Source organism: Labrus bergylta, chromosome 6 (assembly GCF_963930695.1).
Source record: "Labrus bergylta chromosome 6, fLabBer1.1, whole genome shotgun sequence".
Classification (NCBI taxonomy): Eukaryota; Metazoa; Chordata; class Actinopteri; order Labriformes; family Labridae; genus Labrus; species Labrus bergylta.
The window spans coordinates 22,654,611-22,674,087 of NC_089200.1; the positions used below are offsets into that span (position 1 = coordinate 22,654,611).

The window sequence follows — 19,477 nt, forward strand, 5'->3', positions numbered from 1 at the left end:
AATGGATAGCGTAATTAAAAATGGTAGCAGGTCTGAACCTGTATTTGTGTTTTCAATGTCCTGCAGGTCGAGAGCAGCAGGTCTGTCAGAACAATAACTCTGCTCTGACTCCACTCGGTCCAGCTTTAGTGCCATCTTGGGACTCCACACGGCCAGTGAAACCACGGAGCAATAAAAGAGGCGAGTAATGAGAGCTGTGGTTAAGAGACCTGCGATGGCATGACCATTAGTTTCCCTCCTCACCTCCAATCGTTCTTTCCATCAACCTCTTCAAAAATGTTCCATCTGATTGACCTTGAGCGTTTCTTTCCTTCCTCACGTGCAGATACTAAACCAGTACAAACCAGATCAAAACCAGAACGCCACCCTTTTAAACCACTTTATTTCAGAGCAAAAAGGATCTCACAGTCTTCCAATGCAGGGTCAGAATATTATACATCCTTCCAGAGTCAATATTTACAGCTAAAATAAATTACATTCAAATAATAAAATGAAGATTTATACAGTTAATTAATGTCACTAAGTTTGTTCAACAGCTCAGCATCCTCAGACATAACAGTGCAGAGACAAACTGTCCCTTCAGATTAAACAGCAGCATCCACACAGCATCACACCGAGCGAGCAGGAGTAACCACAGTGAAGAAACACAGAAGCCGAATTAAAGACAGTTTAAAAACCAAACAGAACCGTCAGTCGTGACCAAACAGGTCCAGAGCTGGGCACAGAGCAGCAGGAAGGGGAGGAGACATTCTTAAACCTGGACGTTTGGGTGTAATGGCCCGCCTGTACAGAAGGAGCTCAGATTTATGGAGGAGAGTAATGTCGGAGAGCAGACGGTGAGTCTTTCTTAAATCCAACCATCTGAGCTGACCAGGAAACACACCTGACATGTGAAATCAGGATGATTCAAAGACTGCAGATGACCCCCAGATGTTCCCTCACCTTGTGTTCAAAAAATGTTCCCTTTAAAGCCCCACCCCCACTGAGAGGATGGCACACAGGGCATCATGGGAAACCATCTGAGGTTCATCTGCTGAATGTGTGAGCATTTTCTATACGAGTGTGCTGCAGATACAGAGCAGCTAGTTTACAGTTAATATCTATGTGAGGAGTTTTTGTGTTTACAGCAGAGACTGGAGCTTAAATGTGAGGTTGGTGATGGAATGAATCCCTCCGTCATGAGGCAGCGATTTTCTCCGGAACTGCATTTACACACCTCCCCAGTTTTCCCATGATCCCTTTCTGCAGGGGAGATTCAGACTGAGCCTTAGTACTGATCTCACAGCAGATTAATCAGATCTATACTGAGGAGGAGTTAAGTTAAGGAGGGTACAGGGGCTGACACTGAGGGAGGAGTGGGAGGCTGGCTGGCGCCCCCTAGATGGAGTGAAGGACTGTGTGCAGAGGAGAGAGAGAGATGAGGAAGAGGAGGGATGTCCTTGTCCTCTTGGTCAAACACTAGCGGTATCGCATGATCACTGGAACTGAACCAGACAAAGAAAATTCAGTTATAGGAACGCACAGTCAAATAAATGTATATTCTGTTTGTCTGGTGTTTAACTCACTGATGATGATGAGCAGCAGAGCGACGACTACCAGAGCAATTATGATCTTCATCTGTGGGACAAACAGCGCATATTAAACACCATATCTATCACACGAATAGAGGACACACATGAAGAAGACAGAAGCAGACAGACAGATGGCTCACCTTCATGTCTCTCCACCACATCCTCCTGTGCAGCTGTTTGGCTCGGCTGCTGAAGGCCGATGCGTTGTCTGATAGGCTCTCTGAAGGGTCACATGACCGGAGCACCAAAGAAGAAATGTGAGGAGAAGAAGAAGAAGGAGAAGAAGAAGAACTTTACATATAAAGCACCTTTTCAAACAAGAATTTACTGCTTCAATACCCAAACAAATAAAATCTCAAAAACAAGCAAATCAGGAACTCAGTCGTTGACAAGGGAAACCACACACAACGCGGCCAGTTGAAAAACCGAAGAGACAAAAGTTGTAAAATAAAAGTGTTCAAACACATTAGAGAGAAGAAAAGGTGAGAGCAATAAAAAAAAGTCAAAGAAAAGAAGATGATTAATAATATAAAGCAGGCAGTGATGTCTGTAAAATGTTGCAAGTTTGAAGCCTCAAAATGCAGAGATTATATTAATCCTCTACCACACCAAATGTGGAAATGATTGTAAGAGATCTGCCTGTTGTAGAGAGATAGAATCATCCTGGTCTTATGTAGAGCTGTTAAAGAGATCCCTCTTGACATCAGGCTATGTATGTTGAGTCACTGCTCTGAGGGGAAAAGTAAAAACTCCCCTGCACATGCACAGTTTTTGAGGAAAATCACATCCTGCCTTTCTTTGAAGGGAATGAAAATATGTGGAAATACAATAAACTCAGGAAAAAGGGAGCCTTTCATACAAGTACTAGAGGTGACCCAGTCAAAATTAAGAGGGAATATGATCAAAGAAAGCCACTATTACAACGACAAACTCTTGTTTCTGAGAACATTTTCACTTCACTAAGATTCGACTTCATTTTATGCATTCAGCCAACATTTCTGTCGTTGATGTAGTGTATTTGTATCCTTACTGAACTGTCAAGGTTCTTTGCGTACAGTCATACGTGGAATACATCTATTTGGAGAAAAAAGGAAGACACACATGACTGTATTCACACCCCAATACAGGAGGCGTTAATGCTCGTAACTGTTCCCTAACCACTATTAAACAACAAACAAAGAAGAAGCAGATGCAACGAAACACAAGAAGAAGAGTCCCAGTTTTCTGGGAACTTTACAAAGTCAAATCACTGCAAGATCTAAATAGAAAAGATCTATTTTCATTCCACCTTATGATCTGTTACCATGCAGTGTTTTATAGTTAACGCAGCTGCCTTGACAACACACGCCCTCCACCTTAACTTATACTGTAGAAAACAAACAAAATTGATTCAAATCCTCCTGTGTGTCTATGTGTGATCTTACAGCAACTCCAGATGTTGCTGGATGCTCTGTAAGAAATCAGACGGTCAAGGTCAGACGGTCACGGTCAAGGTCGAATGGATCTGTGGATCACTCACTGTACAAAAAGGAAGTAAATTCAGTCTCTCTCTAAAATCAGTCACAACAAACCCAAAGCTGTCTGGATACAATATTTATTTAACCACGACTTTCTTGTTTATTTTATACGTACGTTATTTGTGTTTTAGATTTTCACACCTGAATATCTAATGTTCGGTTTTACAACATGTTGTTTAATAACAATAAGCTGTCTGTTGTTGTAGAGAAAATGACTCAGACTGCCTGGCTCTGTGATAGTGTGTGTGTGTGTGTGTGTGTGTGTGTGTGTGTGTGTGTGTGTGTGTGTGTGTGTGTGTAGCTCTGAGGTGTTACAGTTACGCAAGTCTCTGCTGCTCTGATCATTAAAGTTTTTTTTGGAAATCTAAATGTTGAACAACATTTTATCCACAGTGGGGAACAAACACCTTCTGCTCTCTCTCTCTGTTTGTTGGTTTCTGTTGTTAACGTGATGTCTCTGCGTGTACTAACAGGAAGGGGACAGCTCCATTGCGTGCAGCGTTGTTCTCTTCCAAGCCTCCATCCTTCTTCAGTCAGTGTGTGTGTGTGTGTTTGTGTGTCATGTGCTGGCTGTTTGTTCCTCCATGTGTCTGTGAACAACCTGCAGGAGTTTCACTACAGGTCACCTGCAAACTGCACCTGTCAATCACTGGATGTTAACGTTCCAACATGGAGGCAACTGTTAGGAACAACACAAACGGATGTGCCACACAACAAATCTATAAAAGAAAACTACACACACACACACACACACACACACACACACACACACACACACACACACACACACACACACACACACACACACACACACACACACACACACACACACACACACACACACACACACACACACACACACACACACACACACACACACACACACACACACACACACACACACACCAGTGTTCCAGATGTGTCTATGTCTTGGTTCGCTGCTCGACATGATGGAGGGACGTAGTTACACATCATCTGTGTGAACATCAGAGTGAGGGCTAATAGAAACATTAGCCTCGTGTGGAGGAGAAGAAGAACACAAAAAGGAAGAAGACGAAGGAGAAAAAGGTGAAGAAACTGAAGAAGAAGAAGAAGAAGGGGGCCTGTGTGTGGTACAAAGCCTGTCCCTGAGACTGATTTCAGACACACACCTGGTAAATCACTAAACCTGGACATCTCATGAGCACGTTTATAGTTCACTGAACATGTTAACAAGGAGGCCCTCCACCACTGTGAACACAGTTTTGACTTTTAAACTGTTATGTTTGCACGTGACATTCGTTACAGTCTGTGTGTCTGCGAGATTTAAATCTGAACTGATGAGAGAATAAAGTTTATTAATAGAGCACCATTCATACATATAGCAGTTCAAGGAGTTTGACAGAGTTAAAAAGAGAATATTTAGGACATTAAGAGCGTTGAAAGACATACCAGAAACAAAGTAAATTACACAAAAAATATATTACTAAAATGATGAAATGATTAAAATGAAGTTTAACTGAGGAACAGATGCCTTGTGTTAAGGTTTTGCCCCATGCACAGAGGCTATAGTCATCAAAGCAAGCGGCCTGGTTCAAATGCAACCTGTGGCTCCTTTCCTGCATGTCATTCCCCACTCACTCTCTCTCTCTCTCTCTCTCTCTCTCTCTCGATCTCCCTGGTTTCCTACTCTATCCACTGTCACTATCAAATAAAAGACATGGAAGCCTAAAGATATTTTTAAAAAAAGAGAGCAGAGTAATAAAAAGTTTTTAGCTTGGACTGATCAGAGTTGGAGCGCTGCTTTTCCAAAAACTAAAATAATTATCTGTTTCTTTGTGCTAATTATGACATGACAGTGATACTTTTTGCAACATTAGCTAGTTTCAGCGTCTCAGATCCCTGGATCAGGTCATTGTCTTTGCCTCGTGTGTTGAATCTTATAATTACAGAGTAAAACATTTAAAGAAGTCACCTTCTTACATGTTTTTCCTTTTGACCCTGACTCCCGTAAATCATTTTTGCAGCCCTAGTTTAATGCTAACTTCTTTTCATTTTATTAATTTGACAGACTGAGAAGACTGTAAATGAAGCGTATCCACTCACAGCACGGCATCTGTGTGCAGGAATCACAGTCTGCAGATGTTTCATGCAGACAGCTTCCTGCTTTAAATAGGATTTACTTGTAATAAAATTCAATTAACTTTAATTCAAACCTATCCTTCAAACCTCGGGATCATGGCAGAATGTTTCCACTGACATAAACACATGGCCCTAAAAAAAATCTTGAATCCAGCAAGTCAGTCATGTACAAACCACGTGTGCTTTACACATTAATGAATGTCTCTGTTTTTATCTTATCAGAGGGATTATTTTAACCTGGAACATAAGAAACCAAATGTTACATGCTCATCTGACTTGATACTGTGAGCAGGTTTGTCTGGATTTCTCATCATCTCAGCCTCTCTCTGTGTTCTGTACCAAAAACACACATGTCTAAATGCAGCTATATTCTGTTTTCCATGAGAGTAATCTAAGCAGCATACATCATGCGCATCATAACTCTGATACTAGTGCACGGTTAAATGCACTTCATGTGTTAGCTCCACGTTCAAATAATCCAGAAATAAAAAAAAAAAAACAAGCAGAACGCAGAATATGCAATGCGGACAAACACAAACTAACAAACCCTCCCAGTGTGACTCACCTGACTTGTCCTGCAGGTCGTCGAGTCGCTCTCCTCTCTCTATCACCTTGGAGATGTTCTCCTGCATCACGTCGATCACCTCGTCCACCTGAGACTGCACACTGAGGACAGGACGGAAAAAGACAGGGTCAGCGTTTTTTTTTTTTTAGGAACCCATCACAGCACAAAACATTCATATTCACAACATCAATCTCGTCTCTAAATCAAGAGTCATCCAGCCGGAGGCCAACCGCCTCACTGTAAAGGTGTGCACCTGATCAGAGCTTTATTCACTGTGCTTGTTCTTAAGCATAACAAGCCAGGTCCAGATGACCTTTTAGCCACCCTGATTTCTAAAGAATTCCCTGCAGTAGCTCTGGTTGGATGCAGGAGGGGGGTGTTTGCAGCAAAATAAAACAAACAGTGAGCTCATAAGTGAGAAACAACACAAAGGAATGTGTGTTCTCATATTTTCCAGACATGTTTCACTGGTTGTTTAGGGCTAAGACTGCAAGAACGTTGCACACTGAGGGCGATAATATAAACATGACAAACACACCAACATGAAGTATGGTGACCACACGCACACAAACACACACACACACGTAAACAGAGTGAGGGTATAAGCTCAGGGTTCAGGTTCAGGTCCGGAGAGATGATGGCCCCCGGTTTCATGTTTTCACAACAATAACAACAACAACAACAACAACCTCCTGTCTCCCCGCATGTTCATTTAAAGACAGACCTCTGCAGAGGGACCGGGTCATCCTGGTGAGGTTTCACAATAACGTGCACATGAAAAGTCTCTCTTACACAATCCGTTAAAAACCAGCAGCTTCTGGTAAACATGAAAAGTTACATAAGAGCAGCACCAAAGCTCAGCGCTCTGCCTTAACCCCTCTGAGCCCCGCGTGTGAGTCAGGAAGGTGTTGGTACTTACTGCTTCAGTTTGTCGTTCTGAGGTCCAAATCTGGGTCCAGAGGGCCCCCTCCTGCAAGGCAAACATGGTTAACCATTTAAAAAGTACTCTAACACCTATATTTAGTACATTCTGGTCCTATATTGTGATCTTCAACATTACATGGATACCAAAGAGGTCTTAAGCTTCTCATTTTGTCTCCTTGTTGTAACGCTAATCTTCCTGAAACCTCACCTTTTCTTTATAAACCTTGTTGATGCTGCCTTCCTGTAAAGTGGTGGTTAATAAACTGGGGACTAAGATTAGATGTATGGGCCATATTACTGCTTTCTGACCACCTTTTTAGTGATTACTCTTCTGGGTCATGTGTCTGAGCCGGTTTGTTTCATTGTTCTGTTTGTCATTTTATCTTGCACTGAAAAACGTTAATAAAAATATATAATGAAAAAAAACAAGTATTCTTAACAACTTGTTTGGACTTAGTTTACCGTGCTACAACCAGAAATGGGCACAGTCAATAAAGAATTTAACTTGAGCAGTTCATTCTGTTAATTATGAACTGAAGTTAACTTTAACGTTAACCGGTGTTACGGTTTGAAGAGTGACCATGTTAACTGCCGACTTTCAGCTGAGTGTCTGTGGGTTGTCGTAGTTACAGACGTATATGACTGGTATTTTAGACATTACAATAAAAAAATTAACAAAGCAACATCGACTAACAGTCGCCAATTAACATGGTCACTTTTTTAAACCGTAACATAATATTTTTACAAAGTCAATAGATGTGAGTTCTTAAGAGAATGATGACTTAAAAACTCTAAACTACACATGTGTCTGTCTTTAAATAAAACTACAAATGATTCAAACATTTTGATATATCACCACTGTCTTCTCTCTCGTGGGGTTCATGAAGTACCATCATGAAGCTCTCTAAAGAACAAGAAACTAATGTCCTTGTTAAAAATCTATTTAAAAAATGAACGCTCATAATTAACAGTAACAACAATGTCCAGCTCTGGCTACAACAATCAATATCAATATTCTGTCTCTTATGTCTTGTTAAAATGTGTGGGAGGAGAAAATATCTTCACACAAACTCACAGAAAGAAGTCTTCCTCCTCATCAGAATCCTCCTCCAGAAGATTCCTCTGTAAAACAAGGAAAGATCAGAGATCAGACAAACTACAGTATCCTGATGGAAGACATCTCCTGCTGTACTCTTCACTGAATAACAAATGGGTTTGAACTTGGAAGATGCTGCAGCCTGTGACCAGTAAAGTTATCTGCCCAATCGTCCCTGATTCCCCCTCCTGTTTGCAAGATAACAGCGGTGTGTAATGAATTGCTTGGTTGCAGACAAAGAGTAGATTCAAAAAGGATTCATCGCTCTGATTTCATTCATCCTTAACTGTCCCAAAACCAAGTCTTTGGGTATCAGCTGATCCTGACGGCATTGCAGATTTCCAACATTTAATTAACAAGTTGTATTAAAGCTAGTCATTTAAGTAACCTTCTATCTTAAAGGCTATCAACCAGCAGAAAGAGCAACAATAGCCAGTTAGTCTGCAGTTTTTTGACTGCCCCTGATGTTCATGCAGGAGTAAATGCCCACGTCACACATTGTTTGAGCTGCTGGTTCACAGAGTGGATGTCTTCTGAAAATTTTGGTAATAAAAAGTGAATCTGAGGTGCATAAAAGAGATTGATGGATAAGTAGATAAACTATGAGTATTCACATGAACCTGCTTTAGTTTGTGTTTGACTGGTTTTTATTACCAGGTCTGACTGGTTTGGATTGGAGGAGATGTTTGCAGATAATACGGCTTCTGTTAAAACCTCTTAAGCAATGAACACAGATTTTGAGAGTAGCCTTAGACTGTGTTGGTGTAGCAAAATTAAAAATCTATTAAAGAATTAAAGATCTATCACTTTCTCTCCCTCTTTCTTTCAGGAAAAATGGCCGTCCATGCTGCTGTTGCATGACATAGGACACGTATGTAGAGACAGAACTGAATGGATCTGCCCATGACTGCTCTGACTCTCACTGATATCTGCTCATCTATTTCAGTCAGTATTGGACTCATTCGTATCTGGTAGCAGTGTTGATCAATCTAGTTGTTTGTCTTTACTGACAAAAAATTCCAAAGGACAGGACACATGAGGAAGAGAGAGTGAAGACGACATGCACCAAACGGTCTATGTGGTGAGGACATCGGACACGTAGTGTTGTAGTTTTAAATGATTTACAGACTGATCTGAACAACTACAAATGTTTTAATTTCAGGGAAGAGCTGCAGAAAGACATCTAAAGGCCCCAAAACAGAAAAGATGTTAAACTGATTTCACTGACTCCACCATAGGACGGAGAGCAGCTCTACTCATTCATAAATGATCTTTAGAAGGCTGATTATTCAGAGACAACTTCTTATTATACTGCACTGCATTATGATGACTCACTGACAATAAAAGAGTGCTGCTGCTCTGCTGTAGTGCTCCGTAAAGACTCTGAAGAGGACAGTCAGTCTGCTGCAGAGTCTGGCTGTGCCTAAACACACTCAGGTGAGGGAACAGAGAAGAGGATCACTATTTAACCACTGCTGGCTTCAATCACTGGCCTAAGAGACTGTAAAATGCCATTCAGGGAGAATCAGAGAGGACAGCTGCACTAAATCCTCTGAGGAGAGCTGGACCAGGATGAGACAGGAGGAATTTATTCACTGCTGCTGAGAGGGAAGAGTCTTTATCTTAGTGTTGTCACACCACCAGAATTCAAACATTCATATAAAACTCGTAAAAATGAAATGATATCCATCCCTATTTGATGCTACGGCAACAAAAATAGAAGTCCTCCTAGGTACTCGTTTTCACTAATATCTTGCTTTACAATTACCAAAATTTGCAGGCAAATTCCTGCACACTGCCTAAAACACTGATACATTGGCAATGTTTCAGTTGCCAACATGTTTGGGCAATTTATACAGTGTCACCTCCTCTGCTCTCTGTCTATTAACTGTCTGTCCTCTTGGTTTCATCTTGCACATCGATGATCTTTCCATATTTCACTGCAGCGTTTCTCATGGAAAGTGTGCTTAGGACTTGTGTGCTGCCATTTCCACAACCTCAAAGAGATCTGGGTGAGCTCCAGCTTTTCCTCGCGGGTTGCCCCACAAGACGAGGTGCCCGACGATCTCCTCTCTTTATGGGGAAAGTCCTAAGAAGTACCTTCACGCGGGCTGATAAGTAGCTCAATGTTTTCAGGTCTTTTCAGGTCTTTTCAGGTCCTCCAGCTGGGTTTTAGGAAAGAACTTCTTCAGCTGCTCAGGTTTGATGACAAACAAGTTGGTGACCTTTTTCTGTGCCCCTGGGTTACTCTGAGACGATGTCTTCTACTGTTGACCCTCATTTCTCTACCTCCGTCTCCATGGACACCTAATGAGACTTTATCACTCCTCAGATTTAACCTGTTTGCAACTTTTTGGGTGATGTAGTTGGTGTCTGATGCGTAGTCAATCAGGGTTCCAGTTTTCTGACATTGGCATTGGCAGGCAGCATCCAATGAGCCACCAAAAGGACTTGAAAAATATCAGTTTATCTCTCATGGCCACCTTCGTTTAAATATGACTCAAGATTTGTAGTTTTTTACAAGCTTCTGTACTTTTAAAAACACTCGATCACTGATCTCAGATTGTATAGCTATGAAACATGTGGTATGAATAAAGTAGCAAAGTATTGAAAATGTGACTACCTTACTCTATCATGATGATAGCAGGAGTCCGAGCATGCAAACAGTTCGTAGGTTCACGAGTGTAGAGGCAGTATTGGACCCACCTGAGTTATAGTATTCAGAGCTAGTGAAAGTTCAATCTCTTTATCTTTCTTCTTGTAATCCTGTCACTACAAAGAGCAGACAGAAGGTCACGTTCACAGCTGCCGGCATAAAGAGACATTTATACTCCTGTAAATAAACTGTGATGTGCGGAGACGCTGAGGGGATGGTGACCATATGACCATAAAGAATTATGTAAGTCGTGGCGCTGACTCTCTCTCTTTGTTTCCACGGTGTAGTTTGTGAGCCGTGAGGGAGATCTGGTAGTTATTATCAGAGGGCCGGAGGTGAGGCAGTAAAAGCAGAGAATGAAGGTGGAAGAAAGCTTTTTGTTACGCCACTCTCTCTGTAATCTCAGCTTTGATCCCACTTCCACTCGAAAAACAAACAGCATTACCCAGAGAGAACAGAGGAGGGAGGAACAGGAGGAGGAAGAGAGGGAGGACAGGGAGTAATCATGCTGATGAGAAACAGACTTTTGGTTGCAGGAGTATCTGATTATCAGAATCCTCCATAAATAGTTTATTTGTATTTGGAAAATAGTTCCACCGATGCACCAGGGCCGATACAGATGGTTAATTAACCACTTAACCAACTGAAGATACTGATGTTTTTTTCATTACTTCTTTTGTTGTAAGGGCCTGTGTCCACCTGGTGTTATTTTCGGACAGAAAAGCGCTGGCTATGCGTTCGAGAGTGATTGGATAAAGCACTTTTGCGCTGAGAATAAAAGCGCTACAAACGCATCTCGTCTCTATGACAACAGTGTTTTGACAAAGGCCGCTGTATGACTGACACTGCTCCATTACATTTTACTGTATGTGTTGTATTTGTTTGTTTTTCCCTTCGCTTTGAACATCAAACAGAGAATGATGCCCTTTTTTCTTTGGATGGTGGGCTTAATATTATTGACGCTGTCACAGCTCCGATCAGACATAGAAAAGAAAAGCCCGTCGGTCACGGCTTGAGAAAAATTTAAAGATTTTACACTTCAAGCGCTCGGAGCGGCAGCCCAAAAAAGGCGGAGTGCTTGGAAAAAGGAGCGGGCGGCCTCCTGCTGCTGCAAACACACTCTCCACATTGTAAAACAATTGAAAAAGAAGCTGGTGCTCAGAAAAGAACATCAGGTGGACACAGGACCATGAACACAAATCAGTTTGTCCAACAGGTGAATTCCTCTTTCCACTTAGTTTAAGCAAATTCTAAAGCTCATAGCAGCATCTGTTTTTTTAATTTAATGGACTTCAACTGAAACTTTAAATACCAATATTTCTATGAACACGGTTAGGGCTGATTAAATAAATCCATTCATCAATGAATTGCAATTATTATTTTCCCAATTCAATATCGATTCAAGGAAATCTTGAGATCGTTGTAATGACGTCCCTCTCCACTAGGGGCACTGTGGGTGCTGTGAATTCAGGTCGGGCACAATTGTGCACTTTACATATTTTTGTCCATGTCATTAAAGCACTTTTATGTTTATTAAGATTTTGCTGCAAATTCAGGTCAGGCACAAATGTGCACTTTAGATCATATTGTACTTAATGTTTTATTATTTTTTTATTAAAGAATAATGCAACAATAAAATACATTTTTGAGTCAGTTTGTTCTAAACCTATACAAACAAGGCACACATAATTATTTAACAAATATCAGAAGGTACTGTGATGAGTGTACCTGCATATATCACTTAATCGATATCGAAGCGTATTGATCGATAACGAATGGAATTGTGACCCAAAGATTTGAAATCGAATTAAATTGTGAGGTTGTGGACAATACCCAGCTCTAATCACTGTGCTAAAATTATGATTATTTTGGTTAAGCTTTTCAAACACCTCCCTCCCCCTTCCCTGTCTCACCCTCTCACTGCGGATTGATCCCGTGACCTCGTCATCGTTCAGGTGTCTTTTAAACTTGGGGGGCATGTTGTCTTCAGGCTGCTCCTCCAGATCCGGCTCCCTCTGCAGGAAAGGAGGAGGAGGACGTCATTAGTCAGGACCAGAACAACACCACTGTAGATCTGTTTCTCTCACACATACACACACACACACACAGCTGCTAAACTTAGACACTGGTGGGTGTAGGTGAGTGATTTAAGTTGCAGGTACAGGCATAGACAGATCCAGTCTGCAGCAGAACAAAGCATGAAGTGTCTGAACAGAGTAGAGTCTGATCATGAGACATGGGGAAGCGATCTGAGGAGGAATTCAACTCCAAAAACGTTCTGTTCTGCAGTCTAACTTTGTTTTTAGACACACAGCTGATTCCATCCCTCCTCTTTGATATCTAATATTTAGCTCAGGAACCTTCTCAGGACGTGTTTCTTCCATTATGTCTGTGAAACATTCTTTTGGGCCAGTAAACAAAGTAGTAAGAACTATATATTTCTGGTGTTGACTCTCAGGGACTGTGAAAGGAAATGTCATCATTGCTCGGTGTCTGAAGTTAAAAACATGCTGTTCTTCCAGATTTACCCCCTCGAGTCTGTACTTTGGATGTTACTCATTCCACACGGTGCCACAACAACACAATAAAGTTCCTCTGTGACACTGAACTACACATTTAACTCTCTCTCTCGCTCGCTCTCACTCTGACTCTCACACACACACAAACACACACAAACACACACAAACACACGCAAACACACACACACAAACACCCCAGCTCTCTCAGGTCAACTGTACGACTTGTACCATTGAATCCAGTTCAGCCTGACACTGTGGATTTCTCAGCAGCGTCCTGTTCTGGCTCTGTGGGTGGAAAAAGGCCTTCAGATGGCCGGCGGAGGAGAAGAAATTTCCAGTAAACAGAAGAAGAGGATGAGAAGGAGAAGGAGAAGGAGAAGGAGAAGGAGAAGGAGAAGGAGGAGGAGAAGCCAAGAATGAAGAGTTAAGAAACATTTGTTTATTTACTGAGAGGATCATTTAAAGGTGCAATCCATAAAACAATTCAAAGTTATTCCAGGTTTGGACCAAAGATGTGTGGTGACAGGACTATTGGGCAGAGATAACATGATCTTGATAGGGTATAAAATTACATGAAAACGATGATAAATTTGGACTTTTTTACTTGATAATGTTAGATCATGAGCCTGTCACAGGACAGCATTGTCTAGACACCAATATTAAAGATAAAACCGCAATGTTTAGTTTTTCATCAATTTGTATTGTCTTTACTTTACGAACAGAATACTGCCCTAAAAATGAGTGACAAGTAATAGAACAAGCCTGGTTTTATTTGGACTACTTTCATAATCAGGACACTTCAATCCCTTTTCTGTCTAAAAACAAGAAATTACCCAACATTGGGTGTGTTAGAATTCTATTTTGGGTTTGGTATCCAACAGGTATCGATATTGTTTGATTTTCACTAGAATCACATCAAAGTTGAAATACCATTCCTACTTATGATCTGTGCGAACAAACCTCCAATACTAAATACTCTCTGTGACAAATAATATTTTGAACAAATAAATAAAACTAAAATACAATTGTAACAAAGTGCATATTAGAATTCTATGATTACTGAGGCACAAAGCCAAAGTAAGTCGGTACTTTGCAGCCTTCTCGGACTGGTGTTGTCACGGTCTCCAGGGTTAGAGTCAGTTCTAACATCTCACTTCTTGTTTCTAATTATATGTCATTATGTGTAATTATCTTTTAAAGCATTTTTAAGTTGTATTTTTTGGGCCATCTTTGCCTTCATTAGATAAAGAAGTGTTGGGAGGAGAGAGTGGGTGGTGACATGCAGCGAACCATAAACCTCTGTACATGTCAGGGGGCTCGCAACCTAACTGCTACACTATCCAACGCCCCCATGTAATTATCTTTTAGCAATAAGGCAAAAAAACAACAAAAAAACAGTAGTAAGTGGGGTTGTTGGGATACCAGAATTTTAAACTTTGATATAATACTAGTAAAATCAAAAAATATCTATACCTGTTTTAAAACCACAGCAACACAACTATAAGTCTTAGGCACCCAATATTGAGTAATTTATTGTTTTTTAAGTATCAAAAGTTGCAACTCACTCCTCCACACTGTCTAAGTTGTACTAATAAGCAGTGGCGGATCTCAGGGGTGGCCATACCCCCACCAACCTACTACAGAAATCTGATTTGCCACCCCAAATCCTTGAGTTGAACTATTGTACTGATCCCCATTTTAAACTAACATATAGTGTTACAATGCTGGTCTGATCATGAGGTAAACGCATGTTGAAGTAATCCCCGGATGAGTCTGCAGAGATATAAAAATCAAGACAACCCGAGGTGTGTGTTTAATAAAATGTAATATTGTTGTTCACTAACATTTTAAAAGCGTTTCAGCAGCCCCCAGTCTCGTAATGCTAATGTAAAGACTTTAACCAAAGACTTCTTCAATGACAGAAATAAACTCGACACCTGTGTGTACAGCTTTCTTTTTAAACCTGTGTGTACCTTCCTGTATTATCCTCTCTGTAAACAGCTGTCATCAGGGGCAGCTATGTTATCACTGCACAGCAATTAGCACCTTTGGCTGGTTTAGCTATTTGTCAGCATAAATGTGTCTTCTAGCTACATTTTACCTTCTACACTATTACATCGAAATATTCAAACTGAAAACAGAAATCTAAAAGCGCTAGCTTCGTTCTCATTCAGCTAGCTTTGCAGGCCACTGACATATTTAGCTTTTCAGCTAAGCTAAATATGCTAATACGATTAGCTACCTGCTGTTTCACAGATGATCTGACTCCCTCGACGCAGGTGAACTCAAACACACGGTCTCAGGTGTGAATCCAGGTGCTCAGTGTTCCGGCTGGTTTCAAGGTATTGTGTAGTTCATGTCAGATCCTGACCGGACGGTGACACCGGGTTCTCATCACGGAGGATGCTAGCTGCTCGTCTTCTCGTTGAGTCGGCTAACCGGTGTACCGGGTTAAAGAGTGACCGTGTTAACTGGAGACTTTCAGCCATGCGTCTGTGGTTTCCGTAGTTACAACAACAGATCTATGACTGATGCTTCTTTTTTTTAGATTTTCTATTATGTCAAAAATTGTAATTAGATATGGCTTCTTTTAACAATTAACCGAAGAAACATTTGTTAGGACATTTTCCATCTTCAACGCCTGTTGTAACTAGCTAGGACAACCAAAACGCATTTGGCTGAAAAGCACCAGATAGCACGGTCACTCTATACATCGTAACACCAGAAACGAACACAAACAGTCTATGACACAAACAGCTGGAGGAGGAGAGGCAGCGCTGCAGATGTTTCTTCCCCTTTCTATTTCGGCATTTGGGTTCTTTATTGTATTTATAATCTTTATATGAATAAACACAAAAATGCCATGATAAGTTAATGTAAACAGAACATAACCCTTCTCTTTATATATTTTGTATAAAAATAAAGACTATGATAACTTTTTCTGAAATTTGGTTGTTACAACAGTTCAAAAGGAAGCGCAAAGATAATCAGCAACAAGTCAAAGACACACGTATTTACTGTCATTAAATATAAGAAGAAAGTTATTAATAATAATAATAATAATAGAATAAAAAAAACTATGTTCACTTTACTTGTGGAAAGACAAAGAATAGTTACTTCAAAAAACTCACACGTGTGTAGCATATTGATTATGATAAACATTACGATACAGTTAAGCATAAATAAGAACTTTATAGAAGAGCACATTGGTGCAATAGATGACGAGATTGTTTATAATTTATTGTGTGGAGTCAAACAAAAAAAAAAGCAAAATAACTGAAAATAAAGGCATATATAACAGAATATTTTCAATTAAAATCTTAAGTCGTCTCAGTCATATTCACATTCATGTTTTTTTCATGTATTATTGCAAATAATGGCTGGCATTATATATAAATAAGAATATTCGATCATTATTTAGTTACTACTACTATTGCTTATGTTTTATTAAAGTAAGTTGAATGTTTTGATGTTTCATTAAATATTTTTAAGCTTTAGAAAAAAACATTTTGCGTTTTATGAAAGAATTTTACATTGGGTTTCTGGCATCTGGTCACATTTTTGTTTGCAATCATGAAATATAAGTGAAGTTAGTCTTCAGTGCCTGAATTTATCAGATTGCCTTTTAACTTTATTTTTTTACATGTCTTTGCTAAAGTGATAAGTGATTGACAATTTGGCTGAAAGAAGAAGGTTTAAAAAATAGAATAATCTTTTTTTTCATTAGTATACAATAAAATAATAAATTATATTAATAATACATTTATTAAATATATGTAGAGAATAATAGATTAATTATACTGTATTTATACTATAATTATGTTGTTCAGAGGCTGTACGAAGTTTGCAATTTTGTTTTTTGCTTTGGTTAAACATCTGTATGATTCCACCAGTCTGTTTAAAAGTGTAAGTCAGCCTCACCTGTAGGTGGCAACCGTGAGCCTGACATGCGTTCAGCTTGCCTAAAATTAGATGAGAACAAGAACTAGGGAAACTTTTTCCGGTAGAAAGCGTGAGCTTAGTTGGTAAGCTCACTGTTAATATATTAATATTTTCAGATAAATATATATATATATATTTTTTTTGTTTGTTTGTTTGTTTTGTTTGTTTGAGTGACATCTGGGAGCTCCGGTGTGTCTGTGTGTCGCGGCGCCGTCTCTCCAGCAGCCTCTCCCGGTCAGACATGCAGCGGGCCCCGGGCGGAGCTCCGCAGCCTCGGCCGCTGTTCGGAGGAGCTCTGTCAGCCGTCCTCCCTCACACCTCCGTGGACACCAGCCAGCTAAGGGAGATCCCGGACAACCAGGAGGTGTTTGCACATACGCACACGGACCAGAGCCTGATCGTGGAGCTGGTGGAGTACCAGGCTCAGGTGTCAGACCAGGACGCAGCCAGGTATCACTTTGAGGACATCGCGGGCAGTAACAAGGCTTCAGAGCCAGGTAACTTCCAGGTGACAGGTATTGAGCCTGTGCCTCAGTCTGACCTATCCCTGTCAGACTGCAGCTCCGCCTGCGTGCTGACCGGGACTCAGTGCGTGTCCAAATTTAACGAAGAAGCTAAAAACACTGTGACCATACACCTGGCTGTGCTCCGCCTGCCTCGCTTCTCAACAGACATCCTGATCAGCTTCAACGACCCTCAGAGCATCAGCCCCTCCAGCAGCAGTGCAGCTTCAGCGGAGACACACTCACAGCCCTGGATCATGCACGACTTCCAGCGCCTGCTGCAGACCCTGACCCTGCACGACCCTGGCCTGTTCAGATAGAACAAACACTGATCTCTGTGTGGGGGCTCACCTGAGCACAGGTGTAGTCTTAGGACTGTGCTGTTCTTTGAAGGGTTGTCTCATTACCAGATCTTTCAACTCCGATATGATATTAGTAAAAATCAAACGATTTGTTTACCAAAGCAACAACAATAAAAGTCGGCAACACATATTGGATACTGGAACTGCAGGCCAGCTCTTTGATTCTGTCTAAACATTTAGACTTTGCTCTTTCTCTTTCTCTCATACTTCAGCTGCAGCTTTGGGATCAAAATCTGACTCTCAATCTGACTGAAGATCTGAAGTTTGTGGTATCAAAAAGTATCAAAGTTTTGACACCATTAGTGCTTTGAGGTCCTTTAAACACCTGACTCACAGCTTTGCCCTGATTGGTTCCCAACCATAGACTGTTAATATAGTTTCCAACACACAAAGATAGTCAGCGGTCCTTTGATGCTGTCTCTGCTGTGATGACACGAAGGAAAACATGTTCTGTTCTGTGTTTGACCCTGACTGAAAATCAAACGTATTCTGATAAGATATTTTTGTTATAATAAAAGTTAAAGATAAACGTCTCGTATTCTTGTGTCACTAAGGATTTTTACAGATGTCCTGAGTGGTGTAATGTCTCTACAGAGGCCCTGAAGGTCAACTGCGAAACTAAAACAGACAAAGCATTCATGAGAGGTTATTTTTGTGTCTCGAGATATTTTTGCATTTGACAAAGGGTTTTTGTGTTTTGTGAAAAATTCTTTGCGTTTAGATAAATGATGATAGATAGATAGTGTGACAGCAAGTCTTACAACAGCATAGAAATCTGGTCAAAAAGAAGCCGTTTGAAGACATCCCTTTGGGCTCCAGGAAAGTATTATTTCACAATCTTCTCTGACTAAAATAATCGATTAGTCATGGATATAACTGCTACATTCATCAGCCGAATGAGTTGCAGTCTGTCTTCATACGCTTGCATGTGAAGATAAGTGCTCTTTATTCATAAAGCTGTGATTGTATTCATGTTAAATCTCTTTGTGTATCTAAAAAAAAGAAAAAATGTGACATATTTAAATATCCTCTCTGTCCAAAAGGCAAGTTTATATATGTATAGAGCATCGTTCATACTAAGAGCAACTAAAAGTGTTTCTGAATTACAAACATAATAATGCAAAAATTAGACTGTAAAATCCAAAACGCTAAATTACAAGCCCAACAAACGTGGGTTTGACAAAGACTCTTCACTTAACTTCATTATGACAAAAAAGCAGCAAATCCTCACTCGGTATCACTCGTTAATGACTGAAAAAAAACAATCATAATCAAATATATTTAGCAGTTACTTATTTAAACTCTTATCTGTTGAGCCAGGTGGAGCCTTGTCCAAAATGTTAGTGCAAAATCCCTCCAATAACAGACTACCTGTTTATTGAATATTCACCCTGTAACATCACTGCTATATGACAGTTCTAACAACACATTTCTTCTGTAAGTGATGTCAAAGGTCAGAGCAGAGGTCAGACATATTAACTCCCTGTGCAGCAGGTAAAACGGAGGTCATGTTCTCCTTGTCCTCAGAGAATACGGTTGTAAAACGGTGGAAAGTGAGCAGACGGGTCCGCGCAGGAGTCAATATTAGATCAACTGTTTCCATTGTTCACGGCAGACGAATCATGCTGGACTCGTTCATTAGTCCGGACCTTTAAAAGCGCTGGAAAAACTTAATGCGAGGGAGAGTTTGGTGAAAAATAA

The 19,477-nt window shown here is 40.5% G+C and overlaps 2 protein-coding genes across 4 annotated transcripts; one reads left to right on the top strand and one right to left on the bottom strand.

Annotated features, from left to right (window-relative positions):
- Positions 1-365: 365 nt before the first annotated feature.
- On the bottom strand, positions 366-15,409 carry vamp4 (vesicle-associated membrane protein 4). 3 transcript variants are annotated; one of them, XM_065956023.1, is made up of 9 exons: positions 15,212-15,409; positions 13,198-13,254; positions 12,364-12,465; positions 7,774-7,820; positions 6,694-6,744; positions 5,775-5,875; positions 1,712-1,791; positions 1,566-1,617; positions 366-1,484 (listed from the first exon to the last, which is right to left on the bottom strand). In XM_065956023.1, exons 2-9 carry the CDS (start codon positions 13,198-13,200, stop codon positions 1,459-1,461), a joined length of 462 nt encoding a protein of 153 aa, XP_065812095.1. In that variant the 5' UTR covers positions 13,201-13,254; positions 15,212-15,409; the 3' UTR covers positions 366-1,458. The 3 variants fall into 3 exon arrangements, with proteins under 3 accessions (XP_065812095.1, XP_020487504.1, XP_020487505.1); XM_020631848.3 differs by having other exon boundaries at positions 13,198-13,272; positions 15,212-15,408; XM_020631849.3 differs by lacking the exon at positions 13,198-13,254.
- Positions 15,410-17,004: 1,595 nt separating this feature from the next.
- On the top strand, positions 17,005-18,305 carry rangrf (RAN guanine nucleotide release factor). Its single transcript, XM_020631871.3, has one exon. It carries the CDS (start codon positions 17,153-17,155, stop codon positions 17,732-17,734), a length of 582 nt encoding a protein of 193 aa, XP_020487527.2. The 5' UTR covers positions 17,005-17,152; the 3' UTR covers positions 17,735-18,305.
- Positions 18,306-19,477: the final 1,172 nt, after the last annotated feature.